At 46.2% G+C, this 14,316-nt stretch overlaps 1 protein-coding gene across 1 annotated transcript; it reads right to left on the bottom strand.

Moving 5' to 3' along the window:
• Window positions 1–494: 494 nt before the first annotated feature.
• Window positions 495–7,513, bottom strand: RDH14 (retinol dehydrogenase 14). The gene is made up of 2 exons (XM_048846247.2): window positions 6,972–7,513; window positions 495–3,008 (listed from the first exon to the last, which is right to left on the bottom strand). The coding sequence occupies exons 1-2, from the start codon at window positions 7,491–7,493 to the stop codon at window positions 2,391–2,393; spliced, it is 1,140 nt and encodes a 379-aa protein (XP_048702204.2). The 5' UTR covers window positions 7,494–7,513; the 3' UTR covers window positions 495–2,390.
• Between the last annotated feature and the right edge of the window lie 6,803 nt (window positions 7,514–14,316).

Below are 14,316 nucleotides of genomic sequence, written 5' to 3'. Positions count from 1 at the left end.
TGACTCCCTATCTAACCTTGGGCAAATTTCTTAGGCACAGGCATGTTTGAAAATCTCCCTAAGGGATCAAGGTGCAGAATTCCCACGTAAGTGCTTTTCAGCATGGCACTTTTCTTTGCAAGCTATGCCCCAATAGGCATCCATGACTCTCTCATAACATGCACACTGGAGTTTTGACGGGGGTAGCAATGGAACAGTGGATCACACAGATCATAAATTGGAGTTCTATTTACTTTACCTTTAGCTCCTTTTGATGAAACAGTAAAAACTAAGGTATCTTCTGGTCTGTAGGGGCTTGAGAGAACCCATCTTTTTGTAAGAAGAGCTCGTGCCCTGGTGCAATTGGTCAAAACTTCGCCTTGCCTTCAGTATTATGCTGCATGGTAGTTGGTTGATGCCTTCCACTCCAGCCAGGGTCGCATTTCAATGGTATTACATATTGTCATTTGGGGATTGTTTTAGATGAAAGACGCAAGATAAATGTAAAATAGGACTTCACAGGTTGAATTCCTGTTTATTCTCTAACCATATTTCCATCCTCTCTATGGGATGGCCCTTTGCATTATTTACAAACAGCACTTTTGTGTCAAACATTCAGAGTACACAATAATCACACACTTCAGCTCTACTCCTACAGGCTCTGTTGCCTATAAGTGAGCAATATATACTGCAATTAAAATATAGCGAGCAATATATGCTGTAACTATTGTTACAGGATCTTTAAAAAAAAAATCAATTTTCTCCCTTAACTTATGCTCGTCTAGATTTCGCTGTCTTCCTCCCAAAAGCATGGAGCTCCTGCTATGCCTCCTTCCTATACCCACAGTACTGCATCTGTGGAAACAGGTGTGGAAGGGATTGAGCACAATACAGAACATGCAGTGAATATGAGTTAGAAACATACACTGTAAATGATCTGAGAATCTCAAAAATGGTGTTAACTCAAGTGTTGAACCAATAAGGATTTATTGTGGGATAGACTAAGCTTCAAACACTTCAATCTTTTATATGTATATATAAATTATTAGTAGTAATCAAGATCCCAAAGCATTACTTTCTTCATATTCATTACATTTACTTGTACCTTAAATTGGTGGTGTTAAATAAAATTACTAAAGAGAGACAAGCAAATCATAACTAACCAGAAACAGTTACTGAAGTTATATATTTATTATTTAAAATTAATATTAAATTATTAAAATAATTATGTAATTATTTAAAATAAGGGAGGCGTCTTCATGTAATATCCCTATATTTATTTTTGGCTTATTTTAATTCCATTATCTCTGCATAGTAGAGACTCTCTAAGCCTATGCAGCATAGTTGCCAAGGCTAATTTTGTCAAGTGTGTAATAGTTTCTTGATCACATTTGTACCATGTATGCATTAGTGAGGTTAAGGAAATATACACTTACACAGAAGATGACTTATCAGGAAGAACTGTTGGCCATATTAGACTGAACCTTATGCACATTTCACTATGGAAGGCAGGGTGACAAAAATCTATAAATAGACTATTCACAAAACAAACCACAGGGTCAGATCTTGGGCTCTAACCCACCCTCCAGTCACTGACCTACTGAAGTCAATGGTGGGGCATCCACCAGCACAAGGCTTATTGCAGGATGGGGGCCTTGGCTCATATCTCCAGAAGAGCAGGTTTGGCCCAAATAAAATAGAACCTGCTGTACAATCAAACATACATACTAAAGTAATGGAAGTGACAGATGCTAGCTTACGGAAGGCCATCTTGAAAATATCTGACTTGTGACCCACAGCTGAGTTATAATATGGCTTGATATAGTTCCTGTTCAGCCAGCCAGTGATACGCAGTTGCGGGAAAGAGTTTCTGTGCTAGGAAACAGTATTTGGAGGCTTAGAGGATCACAGAGGAAGAGTGCTCACAACTCAGTGGTAAAATCTTTCACACGGTTTTAGCTTGAATTGCTCACCAACCCAACACTTATCGGTATTAGGATGGATTCACAAACCATCTACAAACAGCCACACATTTCACATACAATGCAATGCAGTGCTATGTTTGAGATCAAATAGTGGAAGACAACAAAGAAGCATATACATTACATAGCAAAGAACTTTTTATTAGTAGAACAAGTAGCTTTCAGAAGAGATTTTAACTGAAAAATATTCAAACACCCAGGCTGTTAAGACTCTAGTTCTGTATTTTTTCAAAATATGGATTTATGTAAAATAGAGAATATTCTCTATTTTAAAAGAGCTGTACACATTACTCCTAGTAGCTTTGAAATCTGTGAGCAAAGTAATTTGTGTTTCACACTATTCAAGGGGGAAATACCATTGCAGAAAGCTTCAGGGTAGCAAAATATTAGTTATCTTCATTCCTTTCAGTAGGTCTTTTTTCCTAGCATTTATTTTAATAATCCAACCATCACTTCACTGATATCCCACAGTTTTCTTGCAACTAAATCATCCATGGCTTTCGGCAGCAGTTCCTCCTCTTTACAATCCCCAAAATACTTGCCTGACACACCCTCTACTTCTGCAGAGGAGGCCAAATAAATAGAAGTCTGGGCTCCTTCCAATGGGGTTTTGAAGAAAGCCCATGACACCAAATTGAAGAGGGGTTTTGCCAGCAAAGGAATATTCACGTATCTGCCTAGATTGGTTCGGACAATACCGGGATGAAGCACGTTGACAGTGACTCCTGTGCCTTCCAATCGGCGGGCTAGCTCCCTGGTGAATAGTATGTTAGCCAGTTTACTGCGACTGTAGCCAAAACTTTTATTGTAACTTATTTCACTGTTCAAGTCTTCAAAGTTGATCTCTCCGTATTTGTAAAGTTTGGAAGAAACTACCACAATCCTGCTTGGGGCAGAACTTTTGAGGAGGCCAAGGAGAAGGTTAGTGAGCAAGAAATGACCCAAGTGGTTGACACCAAACTGCATCTCGAAACCATCCTCTGTCTTCATGTATGGACACTGGAATATCCCCGCATTATTGATCAGGACATCCAGTTTCGGCTCTTCCTTAAAATAGCAAAAATAATCAGATTTATAAACACAGCAAGATGTTATTAAGATTAATTGTATTCATTGACCTTTATTAGGAAAAACCATTCAACTGCTCATCCTCTAAAATGGGATTTTCTAGTCATGGTTATTTTAATGTAATCTTTCAAAAATAAGCATATTGGTAGTTGTCAGTAAGAGGAGTATCAAATCACATGGGATGGGGATGTGTTCCTCTGAAGATAGCTAAAATATAAACATTTTTCAAGAACAGCATTTTTTAATTGAAATCTACTGAATTTATTCTTGTAATACCAATTTCTTTCCAAAAAATGATCAGGATGTGACATTAAAGACAAGCTGACAAGTGTACTACTGGTTAGTATTTATATTGTGGTAGTACTTAGAAGCCCCAGTCATGGAGCTTATTATGCTAGGCACTGTACAAACAAAGAACAAAAAGATCATCTAGCTCTTTGAGGCAGGGACTTAGGGTTAAAGAGACACTGCCAACAAATTTTAAACCCATCATTTGATTATGGAAAAATAATTAGATTTATGATGAATTTTGAAAACACTGCTATTAATGATTTCAAACAATGGTACCTAGTTTAAAATTTGCCTGAACTGTGGTGGACCAAAATACTATGTTGTGCCAATGCACAAGAACCAAAAAGTAAAACTGGTAACAGAAAAATAAAATCTAAGGCCCCAATACTTATGTTCCAAATCCTGCATAGTCTGTGCACCCAGAACTCGGAGACAGAAAGATCTTAGGAGTTTCAAAGTGTGGTTCCACTCTGAAAAATGTCTTCACACAAGTGTCACTATAAAGTTCCATGTTTCAACCTGAATGCTCAGTTTACCAGTAAAGAATTTCCCCCTCTCCGACCTTTTCCCGCCAGTCCTGCAAATTTAACATAGGATCTGGAAGTCAAGTTGAGTGCCTTCTGGCTCCTTACCACCAGTAAGAAATTTTCTGCAGGCCAGATTCTATCCTCATTTACACCTTTGAAATTTAATAGTATGCACATTTTGCCATCAGTGGTACAAGTATAACTAAGAGCAGAATCTGATCCTGCATTTAGTTAATAATTAAATCAAGCTGGGGCTTGATCCTGCAAGATGCTCAGTTCCCTTAACTCCTACTGATATCAAAGGGAGTTGAGGCTGCTCAGCATCTCACAGGATTGGATCCTTCATGTATGAGTTGTAAAGAATTCACATCTCCCCCATAGCTCCATGGTACTGAAAGATGTAACAATTTATGACTGAAGCCATCATATTACCCTGAATACACAATGCAGTTGGTCTTTGTGCAGTGAGGCTAAAAAAGTGAAAAATGAAAATTCAGTTCAGAATTCTGGTATCTAAACACGCACAATGAAAGCCAGGCTGTGGGGGTGCCAGCTATCTCTCATCTTATCAATCTAGGAACCTCCTTTATCTTACAAACAACTTCAGAAAGGAGTCACAAGTTCAGAAAAGGAGGGGAATAATGTAAGTGCATATGTACTACAGCCCTTTGGAAGTGTTTCTAGAACTAGTCATCTCAATCATTTTGTTTCTCCATCATTTAAGCTGTGTTGAGGGTATTCTAAAACAGCAGATACCACAAGAAATAAACCCAAGAGCGGCACCACTCCCATGTATGTCACCCCACACACGTCATCTCCTGCCTAGCTATAATAGTTCTCAATTTTTCTTGTGAAAAGACAACACTTTAATTGGTTTTGCCAATAGAGAGACTGCCAGCCTAAAAATCACATTTTTTTAAATGTATCACTAACACCTATGAGGTACTACACCAGATTAGAAAAAAGTATATATTGTTTTCCCAGTGTTTACTTTGTGTATAGTTAGTCACATTCACAGTTTTCCCTGTATAGTCAAACAAGACCAGATCCTGCAACTGGATCTATGCAGGTGGCCCTAAATGGTTTCCCACTGAAGCTTTACACGGCCACAACTGTCCATCCGCGACAAACCAATTACAGAATTAGGGCTTTAGTCAATTTCCCCTGTTGTTTCTGTGGGCCTCCTGGCAAATTATGTTAAAGGCCCAAAAGGGTGAAGAGAAAGAGAATATTCATCACATTATTATTAATGTGAAGTTATGTTGAAACATCAAGTGTTAAGATGACAACATTTCATGGGTTAAGAAAATTATATCAAGAAAATATTTACCCCAAAGTTATACAGGGTGACAGCTCCAGCATTAGCTCATTTTCTACCATTATGTACAGTCTCCCACAGCACACACCCTTTCCTCTATTTTGGAATATCCCTAAACAGTGTAAATTGTATCCATGAGATACTCAGTGAAACCATTTGTTGGCTTGCTCATGCCCCTCTACAAAATCTGTTAGGAACGCCTATAGGACCCTAGTGAGCACCTCAAAAATTAGGCTTGCAGGATCCAGGATAGGTCTGACAAAGTCAGAATAATTATGGACAGTACACCCTCGATATAACAAACTCCTCAGGATCCAAGCCATTTGTTCACTATAGCCAGGGGGTCATTATACCAAAAGACCGGCGCCAGGAGCGGTCAGTTTCTCCAGCCATGGAGCTGACAGCTCCTCCAGACCCTCAACTGACAGCCCCATGGCTGGAGGTGGGATCCCGGGACTGGGTTCATTATATCCAAAGATTTGTTATTATGAAGGGCATTAGAGAGAGGGTGTACTGTAATAGAAATGTGATAAATGTAGGTTGGATTCAGATGACCCCATGAAGTGATCTCTCACTGCAGCCTATCCTCTATGCTGTAGGTCGAAGGGGACTCAAACTTAAGCCACTTTACAGCCACAAATTCCCAGATGCCTTGAAGAATAAACTGCAGCAGATTGCAGCTGCCCTAGTTTTTTCTTTGCCCCCAGAGATAACAGGTCACCCCTTGCCTGCTGCATCTTGATATGAGCTTGTGAAGGTGATTTCTGGCTGCACTGTATACTCCATGGGCCCAGTCCCTCTTCTTACCGGTCAACACAGCTAGTGGAACAGGAAGATTTCCCTAGGAAAGGAGCTTTGGCCTAATAAGGCTTTGTTCCCTGGATTAAAAATCAATGCATAAGAATGCACCAAAATATTACATTACATCCCAAAATATTTTGGGATTATTTTTAATGCCCAACAAGATGCAAGAACAGCTCTGACAAAAGCTGCTAATCTCCACTCAGTATCAGCATTGAAGAACCCCAAGTCACCAAAGGGGTAATGTGAAGACTGAGTAGCCCTTACTGGATGATGGAGAGAGAGACAGCCCACCCTTTCCCTTCACCCCATTCCTTCCTCTGCCCTCTCCCCCTCCCAGCCTACTCTCTCCTCATCCCTTCCTCTCTTCTCCCCCTCCTCACCCCCAGCCCACCCTCTCCCCATCCCTTCCTCTGCCCTCTCCACCTCCGCCACCCTCCTCATCCCCAGCCCACCCTCTCCCCTCACCCCATCTTCTGCCCTCTGCCCCTCCACCTCTCTCCTCCTCCTCCCCAGCCCACCTTCTCCCTATCCCTTCCTCTGCCCTCTTCCCCTCCTCACCCCAGCCTGCCCTCTCCCCTCACCCCATCTCCTGCCCCTCCCCCTCCGCCACCCTCCTCCCCTCCAGCCCACTCTCCTCCCCTCCCCTCCACCACCCTCCTCCCCCTCCCACCACCCTCCTCACCCCCACCCCACCCTCCCCCTCCTCACCCACTCTCCCTCCTCTCCCCCACCCTCTCCTCACCCTCTCCCCCACTCCATCTTCTGCCCTCTGCCCCTCCACCTTTCTCCTCCTCCTCCCCAGCCCACCTTCTCCCCATCCCTTCCTCTGCCCTCTTCCCCTCCTCACCCCAGCCTGCCCTCTCCCCTCACCCCATCTCCTGCCCCTCCCCCTCCACCACGCTCTTCTCCTCCTCCCCTTCCCCATATTTGCCCTCCCCACTCAACCCCTTCCCTCACCCCACCCCTCCCCCGCCGGCCCCCTCTCCCCGCCCCCCCCCGTACCTGCAGCACCCGCTGGCAGAAGCTGCGCACGGAGCGCAGCGAGGCCAGGTCCAGCTCCCTGATCACCAGCTCCCCGCCCTCCGCCTGGGCGCCCAGCTCGGCGCGGATCTCGCGGGCCGCCTGCTCGGCCCGGCCGCGGTCCCGGCAGCCCAGGATCACCCGCGCCTGCAGCCGCAGCAGCTCGGCCGCCGTGGCCCGGCCCAGCCCGCTGTTCGCGCCCGTGACGATCACCGTCTTGCCCCGCATCAGCGCCGCCGCCGCGCTCCGCGAAGCCCGGCCGGCCCCGCTCAGGTAGCGGCGGGCGATGAGCAGCAGCCCCCCGCCCAGCGCCGCGGCCAGCAGCGCCGCAGCGGCCATAGCCCAGCGCTCGGGGCCAGGAGGGAGCCGCGAGCAGGGGCCGAACGACACCCGCCCCGGCGTTTTTCCCAGGGCGCCGCCGGCCCTACCCCGCCGCCGGAAGCCCAGCGCCGCGCTCGGGCGCGTTAGATGCCGATTGGCCGCCGCGGTCCCCCCACTTTGCATTCTGGGACTCGTAGTTTCCTCCGCCTCTCCAAGTGTCGGTTCGAAGCGCCGCCCAGGGCTGCGCGCCCGTGGGAGCTGCCTGCGCGGGGCCCTTGGGCTGGGTTAGCCCCGAGCTCCGGTACCGCGGTGTCCCGCCCCAAGGCAGCCCTTCCCCGGGCAGGGCAGCCCCTGAGCGGCTTGCGCCCCCGGCAGATAAAAGCGTCTCCTGCAGCCACCACCCTTTTCGCAAAAAGAAAAGGAGGACTTGTGGCACCTTAGAGACTAACCAGTTTATTTGAGCATGAGCTTTCGTGAGCGACAGCTCATTTCATCGGATGCATCCCATGAAGTGAGCTGTCGCTCACGAAAGCTCATGCTCAAATAAATTGGTTCGTCTCTAAGGTGCCACAAGTCCTCCTTTTCTTTTTGCGAATACAGACTAACACGGCTGCTACTCTGCACCCTTTTCGTGTGAGTTTCCCAGTCAGGACTGGGCCTGAGCCCGAAAGACTGAAGAGATCAAAGTTCCCTTGACAATGGGGAGAACTCTGTTCTGAAAGGTAGCAGCAGTCAGGGAAGGCAGCCGGTGCAAAGTACTACCATGACAGATCAGATACACCAGGACAAATGGGGAGACGTTGGAGAAAGTCCAGAGGAGAGCAGCACAAATGATTTAAGGTCTAGAAAACAGGGCCTAGGACGGAAGGTTGGAAAAAATGGGTTCAGTCTGGAGAAGAGAAGACCAAGGGGGGACACAATAAGAGTTTTCAAGTTGTTACAAGGAGGAGGGTGAAAAATGGTTCTCTTTAAGCTCTGAGGATTGGACAAGAAGCCATGGGCTTAAACTTCAGCAAGGGGGAGGGGGCTAGGCTGGACATTAGGAAAAACTTCCTAACTGCCAGGGTAGTTAAGCACTGGAACCAATTGCCGAGGGCTGTTGTGGAATCTCTGTCACTGGAGGTTTTTAAAAATAAATACCTGTCAGGAATGGAATAGTGATTGCGTAGTCCTACCTTGAGTGCTGGGGAATGGACTAGATGAGGTCCCTTCCAATCCTACACTTCTATGATTCTATGAAAATGGCAAAAAACTGGCTAGGCGGTAATACTGCAGATCAGGATCTGAGGGTTATGGTGGATCACAAATTAAATATAGCTGACAATGTGATGCAGTTGCAAAAAAGACTGAGATTCTGGGTTATATGAACAGGAGTGCCATTGCAAAGAGGGAGGTAATTGTTTCACTGTACTCCACACTTAGGAGGCCTCAGATGGAGTATGGTGTCCAGTTCAGGGCACCCCTGCAGCTACAAGGAAATACTATGTAAACAAAAAGGCATATTTAGTCTTGAGAAAAGAAGACTGAGGGGGAACTTGATAATAGTTTTCAGATACATTAAGAGTTGTTATAAAGTCAAGAGGCTGGTGATCAGTTGTTGTCCATGTCCACTGAAGTCCACTGGACATGGGCTTAATCAGTAACGGAGATTTAGGTTAGATATTAGGAAAAACTTTCTAACTATAAGGACAGTTAAGCATTGGAACAGGTTTTTGAGGGAGGTTGTGGAATCTTCACTGGAGGTTTTCAACAGGAGGTTAGACTAACTTTGGTCAGAAATGATCTAGCGCAGGGGGCTGGACTAGATGACCTTGTGAGGTCCCTTCCAGCCCTACGAATCTACTATTCTGTGAAGTAATACTCAGTTTTTACGCAGATCTGAGCTACTGAATGATATTACTTAACAAATTCTTCATTACAAAACATGGCTGAATGCATTTTTTATTAATGACAGGTTATGGGTGAATTTATTACATAGAACTAATAAAGAAAAAATCACAGATGCACTTATGGACATGGATTCAGCTATGTATAGACTAATCTTGAATACTCTGACAACGTTTGCTTCCTTATCTTTAGGCAGCAGTCCTTTTATTTTGCTTAGGTTTCCCAATGCAAACTCTGGGCCAATCTAGAGACAAAAGCATGAAGGTTAGTACTATGAAAGCAAAAATGGGAGACAGAAGATAAACCATAGTGAACCTATAAATGGCTCAATTTCAAATCAATTTGCTATTGAAATATTTCTCAAAGTATCCAAAATATTTAATGTCAGATGACTTTGAATTATCCACCCAATGAAAAATGAAACAAATTGGGTTACGAAAGCTATCTAAGGCCTCCAGAACCCTTCAAAACATGAAAGATTTTAATAGACACATGGAGAAAACTCCATCTCTCAGTACAAAACTTAGAAGAAGGATATATATCTGTACGGATTGCTGATTTAATCTAATACATCAGGGGTGGCCAACCTGTGGCTCCGGAGCCACACGTGGCTCTTCAGAAGTTAATATGCAGCTCCTTGTATAGGCACCGACTACAGGTGCCAACTTTCCCATGTGCCGGGGGGTGCTCACTGCTCAACCCCTGGCTCTGCCCCCACACTACCCATTCCCTCACCTTCCCCTGAGCCTGACATGCCTCCTCTCCCCCCCCCCCCCCGCCCACCAGAGCCTCCTGCATGCCACAGCTGATCGGGAGGGACGGGGAGGTGCTGATTGGCAGGGCTGCCAGCCGGTGGGAGGTGCAGGGAGGGAGGGGGAGGCACTGATTGGCAGGGCGGGGGAAGAGCTGATAGGGGGCTACTGACGTGTGGCTCTTTGGCAATGTACATTGGTAAATTCTGGTTCCTTCTCAGGCTCAGGTTGGCCACCCCTGTAATACATGATAAAGACGATGCTATTATTTGACCAGGCTCCTGTTTTTCTTAATACTCATCTCAAGGGAGCACTAAAACTTGTTCTACCCTGACTTCATTGGGGTTCTATGTGGTGTAAGTCCATGGGTAGAACTTGGTCCCTGAAGATTAATTTTATACTTTCTCAAGGATCTAGCAGAGATTGGAAAAGACATGACCAAGCCCACTCAGCTGAATACTGTCCCTCAAAACACTGCCTCCTAAGACAAAGTCCCCAAGGCCAAGATTTTCAAAAACAGCAGTGATTTTGGTTGCCCAACTTGAGGATTCTTAAAGCAGGGGTCTCAAAGTCCCAGCCTGTGGGCCATCTGCAGCCCTAGAACCTCCCCATTGCAGCTCGCGGAGGTGAGACACATGCAGACACGCTGCCCAATGTCTGCTGCAGGTGCCATCCCCCCCAGCTCCCATCATAGGCACCGACTTCTTCTGGTGCCGGTGGGTGCTCGACCGCCCTCTGCCCCCAGCCCCACCCTGACTCCCTACCTACGCTGCCCCCTCCTGCCCCCATTCCAACCCCTTCCGCAAAGTCCCCGCTCCTCCCTGTCCCTATTTGACTCCTTCCCCAAATCCCCGCCCCAGCCCCGCCTCTTCCCCAGCTCCTCCCCTGAGCGCGCTATGTTTCTGCTCCTCCCCCCTCCCTCCAAGAGCTTGCTACAGCTGTTTGGCAGCGGCAAGCACTGGGAGGGAGAGAGGATCAGAGACACGGTGTGCTGCGAGGAAGCAGAGGCGAAGGAGGAGGTGAGGCGGGGGGGGTGGGGCAGGGAGATTGGCTGCCTGTGGGTGCGGAGCACACATTAATATTTCCCCATGAGTGCTCCAGCGCCAGAGCACTCGCAGAGTCGGCACCTATGGCTCCCACTGACTGAGGGAGAGGGACAGAGATACCATCACTAGTCGCCGGGCAGAGTCAGCCATGGAGGCGGCATCATTTGTTGCTGGGCAGAGTCAGCCATGGAGGCGGCATCACTTTTTCCCCCAATGAATATAAACAAGTCAAAATACCAAACACAACTATCTGATGCCCACCTTGCTGCAATCCTGACGTTTCAGCTGCTCAGTCACTGAGGCCAAACGTCAACAAACTGACACAACTGAAGCGTTGCCAGGTGTCTGGCAAACCCTAAAAACTCTCTGGCAGGCGAAGAATTGTATAAAGTTGTATGACAGTTTTATTATTTCTAAGAAATTCAAAATAAAAAATACAATATAAACATTTTATTTTCTGAACACCATCTTCAGTGACCTTACTGGCCTGCTGGAAGGATTTGAGGACTGGCAGTGGCCTACGGTAAACTGAGTTTGAGACCTCTGCCTTAAAGGGATCTGCTTTTAAAAAGGGCTGAACATCCATTCTCCAAAAATCAAAGCTGGTCAAGTTGCGCACCCACAAAAATCACTAGTCTACATTGAAAGAAAATGTTGCCTAGGTTTTTTTTGCTGAGTACAAATGTATTTCCCTGTTAAATTAGAAAACAGCATAATTGATAAGACAAATAATTCAGATACTAAAAGATGAGCATGATCAATCAGGATCACAAAGCACATTAAATACTTACAACATTGAGAGGACAGCTAAGTAGTATAATGACCAAAGAAACAAAAACAAAAAAATGCCCCCAAACAAAGTAATACTTCATAATTCTACCACTTTCCATCTGAGTATCTCAAAATGTTTTACAAACATTTTCCCACCTTAAAACCACAACCACAAAGGTAGATGTAGATAAACATGTCCATTCTGGCTCATCATTCATAGGCACAATTCGGCGAAGTGTCAAGCACCCTTATTTCCAATAGTTATTGCTGCTAGACTCTGAGGGTGCTCATCACCTCACAGGACTGGGCCTGAGGTAGCAAAACTTTTTGTATATAAACTCAAGTACAATTGTACAGATGCTAATAAAATAAGTAACACAAGCACAATGCAACACACAGAATAACATACACTTTGAAGCATCTGAGTTTTTCCTCCTTTCTGAAGGAAAATAAAAAGAGGGAAATAAATCAAACTTGTCCTCCAAACCCAGCTCTCCCGTTAGCATAATAAAACCACCTCCACAAGAGGCAATACCTGTGTCAGTGTGAGAAGCTCTCCTGCCAACATAGCAGTGTCCACACTGGTGCTTAGGTCAGTGTAACCCACATCACTTAGGGGAGTGGCATAATCACACCCCTGACCAAGATTAGTGATATTGATAGTTAAGGCTAAGATCTAGTTAGGAGTATTTTTGGTAAAAGTCATGGACAGATCACGGGCAATAAATAAAAATTCATGGCCCATGACCTGTCCATGACTTTTACCAAAAACACCCCTGACTAAATCTCTACTTCTGGGGCCCCACTGCTAAGGAGAAGCCCCTGCTAGGGGATGGGGGGGCTGCTCCAGTGCTGGGGGTTGACTGCCTTCCAGTTGCTGCTCCTGGGGACTGCTCTCTGGATGGCTTCCGGGTGCCTCTGGAGCCGCTGCTTCAGCTGCTTGGGCGGTCCCCAGGGCTCCCGCAGGACCACTGCTTGGGTGTTCCCCGGAACCAGCCACACCAGCTGCTGTTCTGGCGGTCCCCGGAGCCAGCTGCCTGAGCAGTGGCTGGTGCGGCTGGCCCCGGGGACTGCCAGAGCAGCTGGCCCCAGGTCGCTCCATTGGTGGCAGGTGTGGCTGGCCATGGGTCACCCAAACAGCTGGCCCAGGGGCCCTGAAGTCAGCTGCACCAGCTGCTGCAGAAGTCATGAAGGTTGCAGAAAGTCACGGAATCCATGACTTCTGCGACCTCTGTGAAAGAATCACAGCCTTAGTGATTGTGTGTACACACCCTGAGTGTGTGTGTGTGAGAGAAGGAAAGCTAAGTCAAAGGGATGAGTTTTGCTTTTCATTCTAAGAACCACACCCAGAAGAGATGCTGACTTGGAGCAATGCCTAAAGATACCTGTGACAGGGTCGGGCCAGATGGCCATAGGAGAGTAATAGAAGGCAGATATATTAGCCCCAGGCTAAGTAGGTTCCCTTTCCCTGGGTAAGGTAACAGGGATAATCAGAAACCTTCTGGAAACAATTAAGACAGGCTGATTAGAACACCTGAAGCCAATCAAGAAGCTGCTAGAATCAGTTAAGGCAGGCTAATCAGGGCACCTGGGTTTTAAAAAGGAGCTCACTTCAGTTTGTGGTGTGCGTGTGAGGAGCTGGGAGCAAGAGGCACTAGTAGCTGAGAGTGAGAACACGGACTGTTGGAGGACTGAGGTGTACAAACATTATCAGACATCAGGAGGAAGGTCCTATGGTGAGGATAAAGAAGGTGTTGGGAGGAGGCCATGGGGAAGTAGCCCAGGGAGTTGTAACTGTCGCACAGCTGTTCCAGGAGGCACTCTAGACAGCTGCATTCCACAGGGCTCTGGGCTGGAACCCAGAGTAGAGGGCGGCCCCGGGTTCCCCCCAAATCCTCCCAACTCCCAGTCAGACACAGGAGGAGTCGACCTGGACTGTGGGTTCAGAAAAACGGCCAAGCTGAGGGCTGCTGTGAAGCTCCCAGGCGAGCAAATCTGCCAATAAGCACAAGACCCACCAAGGTAGAGCAGGAACTTTGTCACAATACCCCAAACCTCATCTCTGTCCTGTGGTTATCCCAGTCAGAACACACCAATCAAATTAATATTATCAAGAAGAGAACAAAGTCAGCCACAGGCCTAAAATATATTTTCAGTCTAAATCCTTTCCAAGAAGGACTGCCACAGTATAACAGAACAAAGTTCAGCAAATCTGGTAAAGGTATTTGATTAAAAACTTAATCACCTCTATTCAGTCAGTCCTTCAGTGTACTATATTTTTACAATGGGTTGTTTCCATAATGAGAAAGTTAGCCCATTAGCAATGATCATTGTTTTCCAAAATGAAAGCTTTTCAGGAGAATTCAAAGTATCTAGCTCACTACCATCTCTCAGGACAGCTGGCCTGATACGTATCTTAATAGTCACTGGTAATCCCAAGGCAATTCTCAGTTTTACTGCATTCCAGAACTCTAATCTTTGGAGTTCGGCAGAAAAAAGTACTTTTAGCTTTAAGTTTCAGGTCATAAAGGTAGTATATATCCTCCAAGT

The sequence above is a fragment of the Caretta caretta genome, chromosome 3 (genome assembly GCF_965140235.1).
Source record: "Caretta caretta isolate rCarCar2 chromosome 3, rCarCar1.hap1, whole genome shotgun sequence".
Lineage (NCBI taxonomy): Eukaryota > Metazoa > Chordata > Testudines > Cheloniidae > Caretta > Caretta caretta.
Note: the sequence above shows the minus strand (reverse complement) of the source record. Positions and strands in the feature narration are given on the sequence as shown.

What these genes read in the sequence shown, in the direction of transcription:
- RDH14 (XM_048846247.2), bottom strand. Translation starts at nt 7,493, where the DNA reads ATGCAAAGTGGGGGGACCGCGGCGGCCAATCGGCATCTAACGCGCCCG. An exon ending in TCTGCCAGCGGGTGCTGCAG is followed by an intron (nt 3,009 to 6,971) that starts GTACGGGGGGGG and finishes TGCTATTTTAAG; the next exon opens with GAAGAGCCGAAACTGGATGT.